This window comes from Bombyx mandarina, chromosome A1, assembly GCF_030267445.1.
Source record: "Bombyx mandarina strain Sakado chromosome A1, ASM3026744v2".
Lineage (NCBI taxonomy): Eukaryota > Metazoa > Arthropoda > Insecta > Lepidoptera > Bombycidae > Bombyx > Bombyx mandarina.
The window spans coordinates 3,901,811-3,925,591 of NC_143234.1; the positions used below are offsets into that span (position 1 = coordinate 3,901,811).

General features: G+C 37.2%; 1 protein-coding gene across 4 annotated transcripts in view; it reads right to left on the reverse strand.

Annotated features, from left to right (window-relative positions):
- Positions 1-23,781, reverse strand: part of CRMP (Collapsin Response Mediator Protein) — a 76,211-nt gene that overhangs the window by 20,141 nt on the left and 32,289 nt on the right. For 2 of the 4 annotated variants that reach the window (XM_028169882.2, XM_089739623.1), the window contains exon 2: positions 17,416-17,510. In XM_028169882.2, the coding sequence (XP_028025683.2) occupies positions 17,416-17,510 (95 nt within the window). Of the gene's footprint in view, positions 1-17,415; positions 17,511-20,687; positions 20,846-23,781 lie in introns of those variants that run through there. The other 2 variants (XM_028169881.2, XM_089739624.1) reach the window with 2 other exon arrangements.

A 23,781-nucleotide genomic window follows, 5' to 3' on the forward strand; every position in this document is an offset into this window, starting at 1 on the left:
CAGAGTTAATTTATTTCTCGCTAATAGATCATTGTGAGTCTCTTGGGTTGAATTAATGATCTTCAGAGGAATAAAAAAAGAGGTTAGAATTTAGTTTCACCTGTACAAAGGTAAATAAACATTGATAGGATCGTCAGGAGTGTACATTTTTTAACGCGATAGCGGTCTGTGTGCTTAGTGCGAGTTTTTTAACGTTCTCGTTAGCGTAAAAGTTAACCCAATTTTGTATGCAGTTGGAACAGCGCCCCTAGCGACAAACGTACTGTTATGGGAATTCTCTCTGAGGTCGTTTAAAAAAAGGAAAACTCTTAGGATACAACTATTTATTGGATTTTGAACAATATGAATAATGACTCTCAGAGTAATCCCGGCAGCCGCACCCGTACTCTAACACAGTTCACTGACTACTGACCGTTCTCCGGTCTCCTATCAAGTCTCTACCTCGGACCGTCTAGTCAGCGGTTCGAGGGTGTCAGCAGTTTAGGGTTCGGTAGGGATATATAACAGTACGCAAACGATCGCACTCCATACAAATATGAGCTAACTTTTACGCTATCGAAAACGTAAAAAAAACTCGCACTAAGCACACTGGTGTTGCTCTCCGCGTTATTGGTGTCCGTGTAAATATTGTGAGCCTCTTTGTGATGTAATTCTCTTGATTGCTTAGATGGGTAGATGAGCTCACGTTTCACTTCAAAATACAGAAAAAAAACAGTTTTTTCTGTATTCTGAGCGTTTCACCTCGTATCAAAAATTTTAATTCCACCCACTTTGAGTCATGAGTTCTAAATCTCAATTCTTTTTTTTATGATCGAAGTATGTATTAGTGGTGGCCCGGAGGCCTTTCCGGTTTCACCAGGACAAGTGGGCGAGCAAAGGCTCAGCCGGTCTCAATTCTATGATACAACGGCTTCAAGGCCCCAACCTTCAAACCAAAACCGCGTTACGGCTTCTCAGCAGCATTGACGCAGCGGTGATACCTACCACCACTTCTAGATATACAAGATAATTCACTATATGCTTTGATCGACTGCGACCGATCTTGGGATGTACTATTAATTGTGTATGTATTGTTACACCGGTAAGAGTAACGCCATCTATCGTCGAATAGCCGAACGAATATCAGAGGATCTAGTAGCATTGTCAGATAGCGGAAACACACAATACTCGACTTTTGTGGAATATTCTCGATAATTGTAGGGATGCGGTATCGGCTATAAAAGCGTTGCATAGACGGCACGCAGTCAATCCCGATCCTGCGGAAAGAATGGAAAGCAGTCAACGTCGCCCAAAACGCGTCATCTCGGATCCTCCCAATCCACTAACGGTGCTTCTAGGTACTTCAAGCATCGGTCACCGTTCTCGTCGAACCCGTCGCTTGCGCCGAAGGGCTCGACGAGTAAATTAACCCTCAGACACAGCCCACTGAGTTTCTCGCCGGATCTTCTCAGTGGGTCGCGTTTCCGATCCGGTGGTAGATTCTGCGAAGCACGACTCTTGCTAGGGTTCGTGTTAGCATCGTCGTCAGGTTTGAGCCCCGTGAGCTCACCTACTAGTTACGGTTACGCTGGAATAGCCTCTCTAGGCTACTAGCTAGGTAGGAAAAAAAAAACACGCAGTCAGTTAGTAATCGGAACTAGTCGAAGCGAAACAGCGAACGGATCGCCTGAAGCGAAGCGGAAGAAGCGAATTGAGAATTTTAAAGTGTTCTGATACAGTGTTAACTTGTAATTCGGTAGAATTTTTATTTAGCCTCAACCCCAGCGCGTAACAGTATGTATGAACAGTAAAATATGAAGGAAGCTCGAATAAGGACCTTTTACTGTATTTACAACCCTACCGCCGGCTTCCTATTCGCCACAACGCGTTAAATTAAACTGTGCTTAACATTGATGGGAAACAGGAAGCTGACAATTCACGGAATTATTGTTTTAAGAGACAATTTAGCGTCACAATTCATTTCCTTATTCGTAAAACTCTAGCACTCATCGTATTTCAACATTATGTCTATTAGATACCGGGTAATTAGCCTAGTCTAGTTTTTTTTCTTTGTCACGGATTAATTATTGCAATTGCCGGGTCTAACAGTCCAAATAGACTTGGTCTGTGGAATCGTTTGAGATGACGTCATGTTGTTACGTGGTTATCTCCTCACATCCCATAAGAGTATGTTAGTCTTACTATTTGGAACAATTACGTCTAGATGAACATTTTACTAAGGAACTCCACTCCTGGTCTAGACGTATGCAACCCTAACTATCATAGCATAGAAGTTATTTGAGAAAATCTTGAATGGTGCTTAAGACATTTTCAAGATAAATTTTCATTGTATTGGAATTCGTTCGAGTAACAGAATTCAATTTTTTTTCTTTATTTTTCCTATCTAAGCTTGAGTATATAATCTTGAGAGGCTATGCCAGCGTAACAGAACGCGTAGGTGAGCTCACGGGGCTCTAACCAGAGGACGTCTCTAACACTAGCCATAGTAAAGAGCAGTGCTTCGCAGAATCTACCACCGGATCGGAAACGCGATCCACTGAGAAGATCCGGCGAGAAACTCAGAAGGCGGACCGTTGCTCTACCCAATAATGCTCACCTGCTCGATGGAACTACTTCCCTATATCGAAAACTTTTACTCACTTTTATGAAACAATAGTTAAGTAATACCAGTAACAATAACAGTAGTGGTAACTCTAAAAACTTTGGAACTGAAGTTCCAAAAGTCTGGCAGACTCAGACTTTGGAATTGAGAAAGGGACTTCGGTTCCCTCTGTATTTTGTACCGCATGTTCCATGGGGAGTGCTCCGAGGAATTGTGTGAGATGATACCTTTATCACGTTTTTACCATCGCACCGCCCGCCACCGGAGTAGAGTTCATCCATACTACCTGGAGCCACTGCGTTCATCCACAGTGCGTTTCCAGAGATATTTTTTGGCCACGCACCATCCGGCTATGGAATGAGCTCCCCTTCAGGGTGTTTCCCGAGCGCTATGACATCTCCTTCTTCAAACGAGGCTTTTGGAGAGTATTTAACGGTAGGCAGCGGCTTGACTCTGCCCCTGGCATTGCTGAAGTCCATGGGCGACGGTAACCACTCACCATCAGGTGGGCCGTATGCTCATCTGCCTACAAGGGCAATTTTTATTTATTATTCGTCGATTTACAGTTAAATTCACATGCAGATATCGAAGAGCCCTCAAGATGATCGCTAGCGTGTCCTTAACTGAGTCGAGGTCTAGGAAGTTTCGAGGTAACTCCTTAGAATACAGGTGCACTTATCTGAGAGCTAATGATGACGGTACACTCTATTTACATTACGTTTAAGTCGATTTTAGCAGTTCAGGTTTTGCTATAACGTTTTTTTTACACGCTTTATATTAGCTTCACTTGTGTATGTTTGTATGTTTGTAACTGACTCCTTTAGACGCGATTTTGACCCACTTAAAACGGCCAGATTTCATTCAAACTTTGTAGATTTATCGAGGAGCGATGATAATTCAATATAAAAAAAAATATAAAAAAAATATTGAAAAAATTGAAATTCAACTAAAAAATGAAAAATAACAGTTTAAAAAAACTAAGAAACATGCTTTATATAAAATTCAACTAAAAAATAGAAAATAAAATTTTAATTAATTTAAATTGAAAATACAGTGTAAAAAATATTTTATTGTAAAAAAAGCGTGGGGTGCATGGTGTTATTAGTTATAAATATTTTTCTGACAGATATGAGTAGAAGAATTATTATTTCAATAATAACTTTTTTTTTTTTTTTTTGGTCAGGAGGAAATCGCCGGACTTCCGCCCTTTTCTGGGGATACTGGGCGGGGTATGTCAGAGTCGAACTGACTAAAACCTCCTGTCGCTCAACAACCAACGTCCAAACCTCGCATGAGACAGAACTCATGAGCAGCTTGCACGTCGTCTTAAAAGCAATTTTTTTTACACTATTTTAAATTTAAATTTATTTTCTATTTTTTAGTTGAATTGCGTTGTAAAGCGTTTTTTTTAGTTATTTTAAACTATTATTTTTATAAAGTCACTTTAACATACCTTATTATTTAGATTTTAAATTATATAAAATACGGACGAGATTATTTAATTAATTTTACAGCGATTCATTATAAATAGCTTACTGCACAATACATCATACACATGTATTACGAAAGACATTAAAAAATGTATGTCATGTTCCCGCCCACTCATTCGTCACGACCAAGCCTAGTTTTCTTTAATTTCGCTAATTCAATTAACACGCCCAATCAAACAAAGCATGACTAAATCCTTTGTACATAATTTGGTCGGACGCTAGTTTAAAAAAAACAAATCCGAAATGTTATTCATTTTTAATTACTCTAAGCATCGTTACAGTTACATCGTGTAATAAAAATCAAACCCGCGAAGTTATACTTTGCGTAATTACTGTCGTCGTGGCCTAAAGGATAAGACGTCCGGTGCATTCGTGTTGAGCGATGCACCGGTGTTCGAATCCCGCAGGCGGGTATCAATTTTTCTAATGAAATACGTACTCAGCAAATGTTCACGATTGACTTCCACGGTGAAGGAACAACTTCGTGTAATAAAAACCAAACCCGCAAAATTATAGTTTGCGTAATTAGTGGTGGTAGGACTTCTTGTGAGTCCGCACGGGTAGGTACCACCACCTCACCCATTTCTGCCGTGAAGCAGTAACGCGTTTCGGTTTGAAGGGTGGGGCAGCCGTTGTAACTATACTGACATATTAGGTGTTGTAGATGTCTATGGGCTCCAGTAACCACTTAACACCAGGTGGACTGTGAGCTCGTCCACACATCTAAGCAATAAAAAAAAAGATAGAAAACTACACTATTCTCTCTTAAACAACTTAATAACGAGTATGATATAACACACACACACACGTGAACGTTTCTTGTGTGTAATAGAAAATCTATTTTGTATTCGAGAAAGAATCGCGTAGGCGTTTTTCTTTTGTGCTTCGTTTACATTAATTTTGTTGATTTACGGTTTAGTTAGTGGGTCATTGATCTCTGATGCAACTGTTAACATAATGAAGAGACATCAACTGTTTTAATAACCGACTTCAAAAAAGAAGGAGGTTCTCAATTCGACTGTATGTTTTTTTTTTTATGTTTGTTACCTCATACATAACTTTTGACTGGGTGAATCGATTTTGATGATTTTTTTTTTATTAGAAAGCTGACGCTTCCCGTGTAGTCCCATTTCAATTTAGTACAGTTCTGATAATGAGATCCATGAGAAAACCATATAAGTCTTAAATTTGCTTCAAGTACGTTCGCGACAAATAGATGAATAACTCAATAACTCAATATCACGCCAACCGATTTCGACGATTATTGTTTTTAGTGTATATTAATTTGTTTTGGAATATCTTTTTTTTTTATTTTTTCTATTATAGATAAAGCATGTCTATTTACAATTATATAATTAAACTAGTGGTCGCCCGGTGTTCGAAATTCGACTATAATTAATTTAAGTTTGAAGAGTGGGGCAGCCGTTGTAACTATGCTGAGACCTTAGAACTTATATGTCAAGGTGGGTGGCGCATTTACGTTGTAGATGTCTATGGGCTCCAGTAACCACTTAATACCAGGTGGGCTGTGAGCTCGACCACCCATCTATGCAATAAAATAATAATAATGTCCAATTTAATAAACAAAAAAAATCAATAAACTTCAATATCTAAATGTTAATAGCACGTGAAGTATATGTATGATTAATAGAAATGATGATTATAGAAATGTGACAATAGAACCATAATAATGTTCAAACTTTTTGAACATTATTATGGTTCTATTGTCACATTAATCATTGTTTTATAATCACAGATTTCGCCAAGGCTGCAACTATAGACAAACAATATTACAGACAAACAATTTTAATCTATTCTCAATTAGACCACGATTTTGCGTGTGTATGTCAAATATATGGTAGTACGTGTAATGTTTTTTTTTAATGATCTCATCTATTTTTATGTATAGTTAAAAAAAAATATTAGCATTCTGCACTCCTCTATATTCTCTATAAATGTAAGAAATTTCTTACACCTATGCAAGCGCAATTTTCGTAAAAAGGTGTACAAAGTTTTTGCTTCACGTGTTATTAACATTTAGATATTAAACTTGTTTTTTTTTTTGTTTGTTTATAAAATTGGGTATTATTATTAGTTTTATTTTATTATAAGTTTTTTATATAGATAGATAGATAATAGTACACACTGATACTCTGAAGTACTCTTAAACGCTACGTGCGTGCTCGATTCTCGTTATCCACTTTATCGTGCGAGATAACACTAGTTATTGTTATTGACCTTAGTTGCGTTAAGCGAAATGCATACAGAAGATGATATTGTGAGGGTTATTTTAAAATTCAATACGAAAAATGTTCCGAGCGAGACAACCCAAACACGGGTATGGATTGAAGTACAACGCAATGACAGTAATAGTGACTGACCTGACTTGAAATACAAAAGTTAATTCGACAACCGTCTACAGCATGGTGGTAGAACGTCTTGTGAGTTCGCACGGGTAGGTACGACCGCCCTGCCTATTTCTGTCGTGAAGCAGTAATGTATTTCTGTTGGAAAGGTGGGGCAGCCGTTGTACTGTAAAAACTGTGACCTTAGAACTCATGTCTCGAAGTGGGTGGCGGTATTAATGTTGTAGATGTCTATGGGCTACGGTACTGAATACCAGGTGGGTCGTAAGCACGTCCACCCATCTGAGCAAAAAAAAGGTCTAGGATTGTGCAGTGGTGCCTCTTTCGAGGTCCAGGAAACTACCGCTATTGCAAACTAACATTAGTTTTTTTTTCCTGACTATTCTAGTACTCTCGAGGAGTTATTCTAGATTCACCGAACTAGTAGGTAAGTTTTCGGAGCTCAAGCCTGACGTTGTTATTAAGACGAAACCTAACAAGAGCCCACTGAGTTTCTCGGCCGATCTACTCAGTGGGTCGCGTTTCCGATCCGGCGGTAGATTCACGAAGCACGGCTCTTGCTAGGGTTCGTGTTAACAACGTCGTCAGGTTTGGACCTCGTGAGCTCACCTACTAGTCAAGGTTACGCTGAAATAGCCTCTCAAGGCTGGAAAAATGACAAAAAAAAAGCCTAACAAGAGCCGTGCTTCGCGGAATCTACCACCGGATCGGAAACGCGACCCACTGAGAAGATCCGGCCAGAAACTCGGTGAGCTGTTTTTGTGGGTAACATTAGCTTTATTCGGCATAGTAACGCAGATTAGGTCGCCACAAATGTACAACAGATGGCGCGTTTTGCTAGTCCATTAGTCCATTACAATTAAAGTGTGTCAAGTTTATAGAACAGTCAGTACAAACGGAGCATCGCCGTTCCCACCGGGAGTGGATTAGACAAAGGCAGGTCAAGCACCTGTTCGCTCCAATTAGTGACGTCTTCATTATTCCCGCCAACCTCGCCAGTGTTGCCAGCCGGAAAATTAAATTTTCATTCATGACATCCCCGATGTTTTGATTACAACGATATTTAAATATTTACAGTTCATACACATTACATGTAAATATTTATTTAAATATTTACATAAAACTTCACATACAATTACACAATACTAGAGGTCCCGCAATAGTCGAAATTCGACTATAATTAATTGGAATTTTAAGTTTGTACACTATTATGATTGTATTTTATACTTCTACTAGCTGACCCGGCAAACGTTGTGTTGCCTTAAATAAGATTTCTAGGGAAATTCTAGTCTAATATATAAAATTCTCACAAACCTCATTCAACCACATAATATAGTAAGCGGCACGTAAGTTAGCAAGGTTTTGGTGCAGTGGGGGTAATGTCGCGCATAGTGTACATTGCAACAAAAAAATGGTCACTTTTATTGCCCGCATATATGTTAATTTTATTTTATTAAATTTTTTATTTGCCATAATTTATTTTTAAGTCTGTGTGTTTAGAAGAAAGTTAAAGAAAAGAGAGGAATTCGTGAAGTGTATTAGGTGTTATAAATAAAATACAATTAAAAGTTAAAAATTTTATTTAAAAAAATATACTTAATATTAAAAATTATGTGTCGCCGTCGTCACTATCATTTTCTAAGAGTGCTACCCCTTGGATTAAATTTATGGTAGCACCTGAGCTGGTGGAAGGAGTTGGCTCCTCATCGTCGACATAACGAAGAGTCGCTGTCGTCACTGGCGTAAATAATAAAACGCTCCGTGACTAAATCGACTATAATTATGGTCATTGGTATTTGGTCCTGCCATTGCAAGCTTTAAAACAATAACACTCGTAACAAAAACTAAATTTAAAACAGTAATAACAACTCGTAACAAAAACTCAATATAAACAAAGGGTTCCTACAACTTTAGTAGGCGCATGTGTAACCGGGAGCGAACGGAACGTGGACGCGGTGCGGGAGGGGAGGGTCGACTGACCAATCGCGCGCTCGGAACGGTGCTACGTCTTTCCCCGCGTCCCGCTTGACAACCAAAGAGACCTAAAAAACGACTTCTGCGCATCTAGCGACTCTTGCCAAGTTACGTGCGGGGGACTATACCTCATTATAACCAAGAAAAAAAATAAAAAATGTTTGGGGTGGACAGCCCTTATCACTTAGGGGTATGAAATATAGATAGTAGCCGATTCTGAGACCTACTGAACATACTATTGATACACAAATATAACCAAAAAAACATAGCTGGCAAGCTACGATTGATACACAAATAAAACCAAAGAAACATGGCTGAAAAATGTATAGTGAGTAAGACAGGAGACCGGCTTCGTCCTCATCCCTACTACGTGATGTTTGCTGGATGAGAGGCGACACCTGGCGGGGATAACTGATCGATTGAATTTAAAAAAAAATCATAATTAAAGGAACTTGAAATTATAAACTCTGAATAAGAATTTATCGTACTACAATTATAATATTTGATTGCCATCTTGCAACCTTATTGCGGATCTGTGCATAGAATAAAAAAAATAAAAATCGGGATGGCAAAATAGGGGTTGATCGTATAAGAGTGAAAATTGAGAGTAATATATATTTTTTTTATTTTAAGTCATGACAAAATAAAAAATAAAATCTTGCCAAAAAATTTAAAATTTATAATTAACAAATAAAAAATAGGGGTTGATCGTAGAAGGGTGAAAATTTCAGAGTAATATGATTTTTTTTATTCTAAGTCATGACAAAATAAAAACAAAATTCTTGCAAAAAAATTTAGTTTTTAATTAGCAAATAAAAAATAAGGGTTGATCGTAGAATAGTGAAAATTGAGGATTGTATGTATTTTTGTATGTTGTATCATAAAAAAATAGAAATAAAAAATTTGGTCTAAAAAATTAAAAATAAAATTTAGGGGTGGACTACCCCTAACATTTAGGGGGATGAAAAATAGATGTTAGCCGATTCTCATAGATACCGGATAAGCACAAAAAATTTCATCAAAATCGGTCAAGCCGTTTCGGAGGAGTATGGCAACGAAAACTGTGACACGAGAATTTTATATATTAGACTAGCTAACCCGGCAAACATTGTGTTGCCTTAAATAAGATTTCTAGGGAAATTCTACTGAGAAAAAAAAACCTCACTTAACCACATAATACCTCATTATAAACAAAAAAAATATCCAAAAAATAAAAATAAAAAATAAATGTTTGGGGTAGACCACCCTTTTCACTTAGGGGTATGAAAAATAGATAGTAGCCGATTCTCAGACCTACTGAACATACTATTGATACACAAATAAAACCAATAAAACATGGCTGAAAAATGTATAGTATTGTATAGCTCTCAAATATATTAAGTGTATAATCTATGATGTATAGTGAGTAAGTAAGACAGGAGACCGGCTTCGTTCTCATCCCTACTACGTGATGTTTGCTGGATGAGTGGTGACACCTGGCGGGGATAGCTGATCGATTGATAGTTGATCAGTAGTCGACCGGCGAGGGCGGGAGACCAAATTCAATTTAAAAAAAATCATAATTAAAGGAACTTGAAATTATAAACTCTGAATAAGAATTTATCGTACTACAATTATAATATTTGATTGCCATCTTGCAACCTTATAGCGGATCTGTGCATAGAATAAAAAAAATATTAATCGGGATGGAAAAATAGGGGTTGATCATATAAGAGTGAAAATTGAGAGTAATGTGATTTTTTTTATTTTAAGTCATGACAAAACAAAATAAAAAACTTGCCAAAAAAATTAAAGTTTATAATTAACAAATAAAAAATAGGGGTTGATCATAGAGGGATGAAAAATTGAGAGTAACATCAGATTTTTTATTTTAATTCATGACAAAATAAAAATAAAAATGAAAATCTTGCCAAAAAAATTAAAGTTTTTTAATAAATAAATAACAAATAAAAATAGGGGTTGATCGTAGAGGGGTGAAAATTTCACAGTAATATGAATTTTTTTATTCTACGTCATGACAAAATGAAAACAAAATTCTCGCAAAAAAATTTAAAGTTTTTAATTTTTTTTAGCAAATAAAAAATAAGGGTTGATCGTAGAAGAGTGAAAATTTAGGGTTGTATGTATTTTTGTATGCTGTATCATAAAAAAATAAAAACAAAAATTTTCGTCTAAAAAATAACAAATAAAATTTAGGGGTGGACCACCCTTAACATTTAGGGGGATGAAAAATAGATGTTGTTCGATTCTCAACCCTGACCGATATGCACGCTAAGATTCACGAAAATCGGTCGAGCCGTTTCGGAGGAGTATGGCAACGAAAACTGTGACACGAGAATTTTATATATTAGATAATCACAAATTTCGCCAAGGCTACACTATAAAAAAATATTAATAAAGACAAACAATATTTCATCTATTCTCAATTTGACCACAGACGTTAAGAAAAAAAGTTTGACAATAAATAGTATGTATGCGTGTGTGCGTCAAATACATGGTATGTAGTGTGTGTAATGTTTTCTTTATTGATTTAATGTATCTTTTATGCATTATTTAAAAAAAATATTAGCATTGTGCACTTCTTCTCCATATTCTCTATAAGTGTGGAAAATTTCATACTCCTCCGTCCGCGCAATTTTCGTTAAAAAGGATACATAACTTTTGACTGGGTGAATCGATTTTGATGATTCTTTTTTTATTAGAAAGCTGACGCTTCTCGCGTGGTCCCATTTCAATTTAGTACAGTTCTGATAATGAGATCCATGAGAAAACCATGTATGTCTTAAATTTGCTTCAAGTACGGTCGCGACAAATAGATGAATAACTCAATAACTCAATATCACGCCAACCGATTTTGATGATTCTTGTTTTTAGTGTATATTAATTTGTTTTGGAATATCTTTTTTTCTATTTAAAGTCAGTTTTTGTTAAAGCACGTCTATTTACAATTATTTAAATTATATATCACACTATAAATACTTCACATAAATTTGACATTCACTGGCTTCTAACTTTTAAGCCTTCATTTCTACATTATTTCGTTATTAAAATTTATAGGCAGCGGCGCGGCGGCGGAGTTATACCGCGGTCCATGGCAAACATAATTTTACGGGGCGCCAGTAAAAATCGTCACGTTTTAGTAAATTAATTGACTATAATAAATCACTGAACTAGTTACCAAACAGTTTAACTGATATTGTGTGCATTGCTATTTCCGCTGCGTGCGCTGCAGAAACGGTTAAAGTTTCGCTAAAATAATGTATGACTGAATTGTTCCCCTTTAAAAGATCTAAAAAAAAGTCCGCGACAGCATATGTCTATATGTCAAGGTTGGCTCACTATAACGTTTTTTATGCTAACCAAATTTGTTCTAAAATAAAGCATTATTTGTGAACTATTCCACGCGGACGAAGTCGCGGGAGGTCGCGGGCAAAAGCTAGTAACGTTATAAAGCTATATATTTCTCTGGTTACTGGGCCAATCATGAAAACTCTACACAAATAAGAATACATGAAAATTTTAATTTTAAAACAATCTCACGGGCGAAATCTCTCGGATTAACAATCTTATGATTACGATAATTACGTAAAATTCGACATGAGTTTCAAACAAAATTTTCAAAGAGCGATCGCGGAATTTACACAGAATAACCTTGCCTTGTTTTCGTATACCGTGACAAAATGCTATAACGCGAACGATCATGCAATTCAAACACGCACTATTGTTATCGACAAAAGAAAGGGAATTGTGAGCGTGACTAAGGTTTGAGGCATTTACCTTTTGTATTTACTGAATTCTTGAATTCATAACTGTAACTACACGTGTTACGTCACGACACGTGAACGTCCGTACAAGTTGAAGTTTACAAGAGAGTTCTAGCCCACTGAGTTACAGTGGGTCGCGTTTCCGATCCGGTGGTAGATTCTGCGAAGCACTGCTCTTGCTAGGGCCAGTGTTAACAACACTCTCGGTTTTGAGCCCCGTGAGCTCACCTACACGTCAAAGAGAAGCTGAAATAGCCTCTCAGGGCTATTGGCATAGGTAGGGGGAAAAAAGAGAGTCACGTAAAATGTACTAGCAAGTGATTATGCCCAAAAGAACTATATGCGTATTTACGCCAAAACAGCCGTTTTTTTTTATTGCTTAGATCAGTCTTTCCCAAAGCGGGGATAACGCCCCCTTTGCAAGCCTAAAGGTAAGAGACCCAGAAAAAAAATGGGGGCGTTGTGTAGAGGCTTGGGAGGCGATTTGTAATTTAATCTTAGACAACTATTGAGTTCTCGCTATAGTGCTTTTTAAGTAGGTTAGAGAATGGGGGCGGTAAAAATAATTTATTCTCAAAGGGGGCAGTAGACAAAATAAGTTTGGGAGCCCCTGGCTTAGATGGTTGGACGAGCTCACGGCCTAACTGTCGTTAAGTGGTAACCGGAGCCCACAGACATCTACAACGTATGCAGCCACCCACCTGAAGTTGTAACGTTTCAGTTTTAACATTACAACGCCTGCTCCAACCTTCAAACCGAAACGCATTACTGCTTCACGGTAAAAATATTTAGGGTGGTGGTACCTACCCGTGCGGACTCACAAGATGTCCTACTATCAGTAATCATCAGGCAAATAATAATTTTGCGGGTTTGATTTTTCTTACACAAATTGAGTCGACACTAAAGAAACTCCTGACATATCACTCAATTTTCGACACGTCCTTTTTTTACAGCGCACAGCTCAAGTATATTTACACGTGTACATATGTATTTTAGTTAGTGTAGATAAATACGCATTTAGTTTCTCGCTAACTAAAATGGGCACGCCAAATAAGGACGATCCTCGGACGGATAAGGCAACACATGAAATTAGGTTTTCCTTCTTGAGATGCTATTGTTGGAACCGAGCCAAAAATTCGAGTTAGATTATTGATCGAACTTCTGCTGAATGAAGCCGATGAGTTAAGTTCATACTTTAGGTATCTTATGTTCGATGTGCATAGTTTGAATATACGAAATACGTTTTTTTTTATTGCCCTTGTAGGCAGACGAGCATACGGCCCACCTGATGGTGAGTGGTTACCGTCGCCCATGGACTTCAGCAATGCCAGGGGCAGAGCCAAGCCGCTGCCTACCGCTTAATACTCTCCACAAGCCTCGTTTGAAGAAGGACATGTCATAGCGCTCGGGAAATACCGTGGAGGGGAGCTCATTCCATAGCCGGATGGTACGTGGCAAAAAAGATCTCTGGAAACGCACTGCGGATGACCGCAGTGGCTCCAGGTAGTATAGATGAATTCTATTCCGGTGGCTGGCGGTGCCATGGTAAAAACGAGATGCCGGTATCATCTCGAACAAATCCTCAGAGCAGATTATATGCTGGACGAGATTTTTTTAAGAATTTGGAGTAAGATTTGTATGGGTAACCGTTGATACTATAAGAGTTGATGAAATGTGTAGTAGTGATGTGGTCCTAAAGTACCCCGCTGGTGCATAGGGCCCTCACAAAATATCTCCACTTCACCCGGTCTCGCGTAGTTAGCATAATAACACTAGTTATTCGTGACCACGAAAACTATTAAGTATTCGGAACGTCGGAAATTGACATGACAATAAATGTTAGCAGTAAAAAAGATTGAACCGCGAAAGTAGTTCTAGTTAAATCGGTTGGTTTGTGATAAGTACTTTATCTAAACAATCTACCAAGCGATCAATATCGGGACTACAACTTGAAGAAACATCCGATCGTACGAATACGTCATATACTAGAACTTTCTGTGCAATAACCCTGTTAATGTGTGTTAGTTTTGTTTACTAAAATCACCAATAGGCATAGCCAAGATTGATCTATCACTAAAGATTCCTCGTCGGAGCGTCTGTTGTAGCACTTAGAAGCGGTAGGGAGGATTCAGTGCGTTATAAAAACAATCTCATAATAGTGGATGAGCGATTTTGGATTCTTTTTTTTTGGCTTACTTAATAGGCAGACGAGTACACAGCTTAGCCGGTGGTGACTGATTACTGTCGCTCACGGCAATATCAGAATCACTATTCCGAGCCAATTCGCTATCTACCGCCGATCAGACAGGATCTGTCAGCTTAATAAGCAATATTTGCATGTACTGTTGTTTATTTTTTTTATTTTTTTTATCCTACCTATGCTGATAGCCTTGAGAGGCTATTTCAGCTTCGCCCTAATGTTTGTAGGTGAGCTCGCGGGACTCAACCGGAGAGTTGCTAACACTGACCCTAACCAGAGCAGTGCTTCGCAGAATCTACCACCGGATCGGAAACGCGACCCACTGAGATGATCCGGCGAGAAACTCAGTGGGCTGTGTCTATGGGTTAGTTCGCTCGTCGAGCCCTTCGTCGCTAGCGACGGGTTCGACGAGGACGGTGACCGGAAACGGACGGTTGTTTAGTATATCACTGTTGAAACTATGAAAGTGTATTTGTTATGGCTATTAACGATTCGTATCGACCGTAACGCTATCGTCTCAGTAATTGAGTTGCGTGTAAGATTTTCCGAGTGAGTGGCGCTTTCTTGAGAGGCGATAAAGAAAATTGCGCCAGGCCTCGGGATGTACCTTGATGACCTAACGGTAAATAACACGCAGTCTTTTACCGTGGACTCTAGTTTAAAATCCCCGGGTCTGTATTTGAAGATATTTGTCATATGGAGTTACCGATGCCCACGATATGCGAAAAAAACTTAAATTTATTTACTGATAACTTCATTTGCCGATTTTTATGCCTTTACAAGCGACTGCTAGTGGTTGAGCGACTTGTCAGCCGGCACGGGTAGATACTGCCCTACCTATTTCCGCCGTGAAGCAGTAATTAGATCTGAATGATAAACCAGCTGTTCTGCTATAAAATCGAGACTTAGAACTCATGTCTCAAGGTATTTGATGTCTATTTAGCTCCGGCAACCGCTTAACATCAGGTGGGTCGTGAGCTCGTCCACCCATCTGAGAAATTAAAGAGAGAAATAAAGAATATAAGAAAGGTATTCCTCAAGTGAAATCTTGTGTCTACATGACACGTTACGAAGCAGACATCGTCATGAAATCAATAAATTGCAGCCCCCTTGGCATACGCTGTCCCTTTCACTCTCATTAGTTGATTAAATAAAGACGTGAGACAATAAAACCGGAAATATTTTATGTGTTTACTAACAAATTTAAATTGAACGTCGAGTATAAAGAACTATGACTTAATAATACTGTAGTTTCATTCATAAATTAATCTATTTCTTAGGCAGATGCAAGATTTAACAGGAAAAAAAGCGAGACTACTACAGCTACACACGCATCAAGCATTTTGTGATTTGCATTGAAGAAATCGTAGAAAATTGCTGGATGTTCTGCTGTAGATAGATAGGCAATTAAAGTAGAATAACTAATAGTTGAAAAAAACTAACAAAATATGCTTTTATAGAAAATCCAACTAAAAATAGAAAATAAATTTTAATAAATTTGAATTAAAAATAGTGTAAGAAAAAATGATTTTGTTGTAAAAAAGCGTGCTTTTCAGGATATTATCAAAATAACCCTTCTAGTCATATATGTTCATAAAATATTTATAACTACTGATACCATGCACGCCACGCTTTGTTTACAATAAATTTTTTACAACAAAATTACTAGCACTATTTTTAATTCAAGTTTATTAAAATTTATTTTCTATTTTTTAGTTGGATTTTCTATAAAAGCGTGTTTTGTTAGTTTGTTTTAAACCTTTATTTAAGTACTTTTAATTTTTTAGTTGAATTTAAATTTTTTCAATTTTTTTTTCATATACTGAATTGTCATCGGTCCTTAATAAGTATACCAAATTTCGAGTTAATCCGACGTTTTGAAGGGGGTCAAATCATGTTCAAAGATTCCGTTACAAACATACATACGTCTGAAGCTAATAAAAGCGTATTAAAAACCACGAGTGTTAATTAAGTATTCCTTATCAAGGTTCTGCGTATCATGGTTATTTCACGCTCTGCCTTTAGAGGCAAAAAAAAAATAACACATAATGTTAGCTTGTCAGTTTGTTTGTCGAAGCAACATTCACACTATCGTAATGTTTTCGCCGGAGGACAAGAATGACCGCTTTCTATTACGTGGGCGTTCTACTCGCGGACCAGAGCGACGTGATAACGATAGTAATTGAACCAGTTTTCTGATTTTGAGGTGCGTAAAACAATAAACAATACGATTGCAATGCGTTTTTTGCGTGCGCTCCGACAAACTTCCCTTCATTCTTAACGTGAGTATTACGTGAGGATGAAAAATCAGTTTCAAGATTATTTTTATTGCCCGATCAGGCAGACTAGCATTTTTTTTTTACGTAGATGTTTGGACGAGCTCACAGCCCATCTGGTGTTAAGTGGTTACTGGAGCCCATAGACATCTACGACGTAAACGCGCCACCCATCTTGAGATATAAGTTTTAAGGTCTCAAGTATAGTTACAACGGCTGCCCTACCCTTCTAACCGAAACGCACTACTGCTTCACGGCCGAAATAGGTAGGGTGGTGGTACCTATCTGCGCGGACTCACAAGAGTCTACCTCCAGTAAATACAGCATAGGGCCCACCTGATGGTAGGTGGTTACCGTCGCTCAAGGACGTCAACAATATCAGGGGCAGAGCCAAGCCGCTGCCTACCGCTTATAGTGTACCTACCGCTTAAGTAGAACTCGGACTCTATTGCGTAATGTTTGCCGTACATTACCGGTCGCGTCGATTGATTGCCTGTCTCTCGCCGAAAATTCTCAGTAGGTCGCGATTCCGATCCGGTAGCAGATTCAGCGGAACACCGCTCTTGTTAGGGCCAGTGTTAGCTCCACGCGAAGTTGGAACAGCCTCTTAGACTAGCAACGATTGTATAGCAAAAAAAGATGATTGCGAGACACTAACGAATGTACAATACGCGTCAGTTTTTAACGATTTTACATTGAACCGCTTTTCTTCTCCCGGAATGAGATGTGGAACAAAAACTCACTTGATGATGCCGTCTTCGATGTAAACATCAGCCTCCTCGATACCATCGTCGTTTACGATCCTCCCATTCTTGATCAGAAGCCGGTTTTGAGAGCTCTGGAACAATTTAAATGGTTTCTTGTTAGTAATTAGATTCTGTTACACACCTTTTTTTTTTTTTTCGGGCCGTTGGCCCTACCTCCTACAAGGTCCCTGCGCCTAGGGGGCGCGCGGGGTATGTGGGACTCAACGATCTGCAAGGTGTTGGAAGGTGTTCTGTTACATACCTAACTTTTTTTTTTTTTTTTTCTTGCTTATGTCGATGGACGAGCTCACAGCCCACCTGATATTAAGTGGTTACTGGAGCGCATAGACATCTACAACGTAAATGCGCCACCCACCTCGAGATATAAGTTCTAAGGTCTCAGTATAGTTACGACGGCTACCCCACCCTTCGAACCGAAACGCATTACTGCTTCACGGCGGAAATAGGCGGGGTGGTGGTACCTACCCGTGCGGACTCCCAAGAGGTCCTACCACCAGTGATTACGCAAATTATAATTTTGCGGGTTTGATTTTTATTACACGATGTTATTCCTTCACCGTGGAAGTCAATCGTGAACATTTGTTGAGTACGTATTTCATTAGAAAAATTGGTACCCGCCTGCGGGATTCGAACACCGGTGCATCGCTTCATACGAATGCACCGGACGTCTTATCCTTTAGGCCACGACGACTTCAAAACTAACTTAACAGATGCAGCGCTAAATAGATATATGTATGATGAGCGGTCATAGAGATTTGTTCTTTCTTGTATACGAGTACACTATACTCACCTCAAATACGTTAAACGGCCGTCTGGTGTAGTGGTGAGTGACATGGTCACTACACAAGGGGGTCGCGGGTTCGAATCCCGCCAAGAAAAGATATTTGTTTGATAAATATAAGATGTCTTTTCCAGGGTTATGGATGTATATTAAATATATGTATGTGTATAATAAAAATCTTACATTTATTTCCGTTATCTGGTAACTGTAACACAAGTTCTTTACGAACTTAGTACGGGACCTGTTAACGTGGCGTGATTGTTAGTAAATATTTACATATTTATTTATTGTTATTATTGTTCTATTGTCACATTTATCATATTTTCTTCTATATCGTTCCCTCACTACTGAGGATCGCGACCACATGCGATGTACTTCCAATGCGCCCGATCATGGGTGGCATGGACTGCATGGTACAGACTACCACCGAGTGCTTCTCTTGCTAGATCTGACCATCTGGCTGGTGTTCTGCCCACGGCGCGCTTGCCTTCTATTCGACCCGTAATTATGAGCTTCTCTAATTCATGTCTGGGAGACCGCATGATGTGTCCGAAGAAGCTCATAACACGTTCCCGGTAGATGGAAGAGAGCCTTTTTCTTTTTCATCATATTACCTCATCTCATTTCATTTAATTTCATCAGAGTTGATTAATATCTCAAATTAATCATCTTCATTTTATTTCATCATTTTTCATAAAAATAAGAAATAAATTAAAACAAGACATGACTTAAAGGTCTTAGTTACCAGGTCATAAAATCCCTTAAAAAACAAAATCTATTTGAACAAATAATATTTGATATTGTAATTTTATTATTGTTATTATAATTGTCTTCACTTTTAGAAGGTTGCTTATGCGATGGATCGACCAAGTCAAGCCGGCATTTGGCGCCTGTTTACATGGGTTTACCAGGCTCACCACAAACCAGGAGTAGATGACCTTAACCGTTCTGACGATACGACAATGAAGGAAAATTAGCTTTTACATACATTTCTTCTACAAGGGAAAAATTTGCATCATTTTTAGTACTAGGGCTTTTAAGCATCTGTTTTCAGAGGAATGCTTAATATCTGGATATATAAATAAGTAACAAAAAAAGTGAAACCTAAATATCCAAAAGTTTAATTCACGACTTAGAATAACCCCTTTTACAAATGAGGCCGTCAGCGCAAAAGTGGCCTAACCCACAATATTTTGTATTCAGCCTTTGTGATATTGGAATTTATTTAAAATATAATAAATTTTGATGCAAAACCGGCCTATCCAACGTTTCACCCATAGATAACAGATAGCTTTGAACATTATTTTTGAGCGTATTGTTTTTTTTGCCTACTCAAATTCAAATTCATGAAAATTCAAACCTCATTGCTTCCATACTAACTATGGTAAGCTTGGCCAATTTTGCGCTGACGGCCTCATATGCCGTGAGTGATGCAGAGTTCATGCTCATTCTGGTCTGACGTCAACGAAGATCAGTTTTGTAGTGTTGATGTTCAGAAGTTTGCTTTAATTTGACTTAGAGTTTTATCCTTCACGGTCGGAACGCACACTTAAGTACTCACCTATCATCAACACTATCAATAAAAGAAATCGATATGTCATCGTTGTAAAAGTGAATCGAGTGCAAAATAAACATGTATTGATTGAGTCATATTGACTCACGAATGACTCGTTCCGTGTATTATCTCGTATTAAGAGGTTCCTTATGATATCGTTTTTCGTATGTTTTTCATAACGATTATAGAGTTTATATAGGATATCTATCAGTTTATATTATATTGTATTCTGTCTGAATTAGAAATATTATTTAAATTAGATATAGATTGGCAACATTTATTTAAAAAAAAAATACATTTGTGGGTGTTTTTTTTAACTTCTAAAGTAACGATTATTGATATTAGTTCTTCAAGTTTTGATTAAATTTTATTTGATTAAATTATACATTCTCAAAGCTATACTTCCATCTTGTATTTGTTTTTAACTGAGCATGAAATAATAATAGTCATCTTTGACTATTTTGCATTATCGTTTGATTGTTTAAATTACTTATAGAATGGAAGTAACATTCCTTTCTTATCGTTGATATCCCATGTATCAAATATTGGCTGTTTTTATTATTTATCGTGGAAATAATATGTTTCTAATTCTGAACATTATAAAAAATAATTGGTCATGTATTATACTAGTGTATCTAAAAAAATACGTAATTATTAACACAACTATTATCTATAATTGAAGCCTAATTCAAAGTTTAGATTAAGAACGCTCTGAAAAATACACTGTAAGACAAACGCAGTCTCCTTTCAAACAACGCTATATTCAAGTAGAAATGTAATATAAACATTGCAAACTTCATAGTCGTCCCGGGAAAAGGACTCTCCCGTTCAACGCATATGATATGAAGCTATATTCACACCGCAGTCCTGCTACAGTCGAAAACGGAAATATTCAATCTACAAAAAACTTACTTTGATATTAACACCGGACACAGATGTCGCTGTGGCGTCAACGGTCATTATTCAAAAATCGAAATTTCGATGACGTTTTTATTAAAGTAAGTAAAATTTTGTTGGTTTTCGGAAACAGCGCAATGGCGGCCGTCGCGCCTCACGCGGGAAACGAACTGAAACTGAAATTGTATGTCCGAAAATAGAAATTTCACTCCCCTCGCTCCGTTTCGCGTTGCGCGTTAGTTAAAAGAAAGTGTTGAAACTTACATGACGGCGAGTTGAAGTCATATTGCGGTATTCTGGGAAGGGGTGAACGGAAAATAAATAATTTGAGGGTATATCGGTATTGAAAACAAAGGCGGCGCGGCGTATGGAGTGCGTTGTCGTCATATTATTTTTCTATGGCCCAAGGATGTTTCCGTGATGTTCAAAATTTAGACGTCAAGCGAAATGTCTTATGTCTTAAAACATAAATGGCTAAGGTCGGATATGCATTTGATCAGAATGTTATACTGCACGAACAGATTTATAATTAGTTGTTACTTGTAGGCATATCTATAAAACAAAAGTAGATAAAAGAAGCAAAATTAAACAACATTTTGAAAAAAAATTAACGATTCTTATATCGAGAAACGAAATCGTGACTCAATTTTGGCAAAAAGAGCAATTTCAATTTCAAATAATTATGTATTTTTCTTATTGTTTAAATTAGATACTTATTGAATAATAAAATTTCACTGATCATCAGAGAAATCGTTAATTAGTATCCATCGATAAAATTAATACAAACAAAACATTGTTGAAAGTGAACTGGTATGAAAAACTCTTCCCATAACGGCTAAAAGAAAAAGTGGTATAGGAAAGCGCGCGAAACGTGCGCCATCTTGGATTTCCCATAGATCTTTTTTTAATAGTTTCTATCGACACGCAATGAAATGATTAATAAACACGAGAACAATTATAGTAAGTGCCCGTTATTTGCAACTACAATGACTATAAGATTTGTTTTTTAATAAGTGTGAATATACTTGTCGCATTCAAGCGTGAATAAGTAAAAAAGCAGCTATTTTACTGATTCCCGAGAAATTTTGATTATATATTTTTCTGTGAAAGTAACACGATTAAAGAGTTATTTTTTGGTTAGGGAGATCTTGTATACTGCATAATCGGTCAAAATTATTTGAGTTTTTTGTTATTATGAATTTTATTCGTAAACCAGTCGATTGAACATTTTTTTTTTTTAATTTATATTTCCTACTTGCTAATAACCTCGAGGGATAGCTTTACCGCACGCGTAGGCGGCACACGGAGATCAGTTTTGAAAGATTATTTCTGGTTTTACTGTACATTTTATGTCAATTCCAGCAACGTCCTCAGAATGAATTCTCCAATTTCAGAATGTTCTAGAACGGACCCCTGTTGTTTATTCACAATAATTTAACTTGACTCTTGACTTTACGATTTTATTCACATAATTGTAACTTATGTTAGAAGGGTGTTTATTCTTCGTTTGTGCTTTTGTTACGTAAGCAATTTAAAAATCTGATTTGTTTGTAAAATTACTACTAGACGATGATCGAGATTTGCTCGGTTTTTTTTTTTCTTGATAAATTGTATTTTTTTGATATTATATTTAAATACGAATTACATATTATTATTGATAAAATGATGAAATATTCCAGGATCGTTTAGGCATTTTTAAGTGGCTTCGGGTGGCTTAACAACGCCATCTGCTGAAATAGCTTTAGTGTTATTGTGTCTTTAAAGCAGTTAGTTGCTCTCAATTATGAAAAATAGTATTATTATTCGCCATTAGATATCGGGAAGAGTCATAAACTTGATTATTGATAAAGTTGATTATTGAAAACACGAGCAAAACAACATTTTCTGAAAATAAATCGTAGCTAGATCGATTTATCGCCCCCGAAATCCCATGTATACAAAATTTTATTAAAATCGTTGGAGCCGTTTCCGAGATTCAGATTATATATATACAAGAATTGCTCGTTTAAAGGTATAAGATTCGATTTTTTTCTACACCAAATTATTTGATCAAATTAATTGGATTCTGATAATGTTTCCGAAATTAGATCCACGTAAGAAACCTAACCGATGTACCGGATAATGTAACTAATATCTAGTAATTAAAATTACTTTTACAGTTTGATCTTGAGTATTTAAATCTATTGAGATGGCACAATTGTAGCAAATTATAATATTATATGATTTTTATTACACGATACTACATTTTGATCTTAGGCAGGTTTTGATCTTGTCCCTGGCATTGCTGAAGTCCATGGGCGACGGTACCCACTCACCATCAGGTGGGCCGTATGCTCGTCTGCCTACAAGGGCAATAAAAAAAAATATATTACACTATACTATTCGTTCATCGTGGAAGTAGTTCGTGGATATGTATTAAGTAAGTATTTCATTATAAAAAATTGTATTAGCTTGCGGTATTCGAAGACCGGCCCAGTCGTATCGCTCGATATGAATGCAACGGACGTTTTATCTATGAGGCCACGACGACTTCCAATATTTTTCTTCTGATGATAAACTGTCTTTGTGTGAAATTCCAAGTCCATGTGTACCTATATGCTTTGTATTTTGCATTCTTATATACTACTTACATAATAATACTATACATGTTTTTCGAAGCAACCCTAAATAATGTATAGTTTTCTGTGCACTGAAAGTTCATATTGTATTAGAAATTAAACTATAAATACGCCGAAAACATCTTTTTACGGGTGGTAGGACCTCTTGTGAGTCCGCACGGGTAGGTACCATCGCCCCGCCTATTTCTGCCGTGAAGCAGTAATACGTTTCGGTTTGGGAAGGGTGGAGCAGCCGTTGTAAGTATACTGAGACCTTAGAATTTATATCTCAAGGCTGGTGGCGCATTTACATTGTAGATGTCTATGGGCTCCAGTAACCACTTAACACCAGGTGGGCTGTGAGCTCGTTCAGCCATCTCAGCAATAAATAAAAAAAAGATATAGAATACCTACTTAATATTAGAACTCGAACCCAATGCTTACTTAGTATAAGCTAATATTTAGACACCTAAATGGGAAACGAATATCCCTTAATCAGATTACAACGTTGA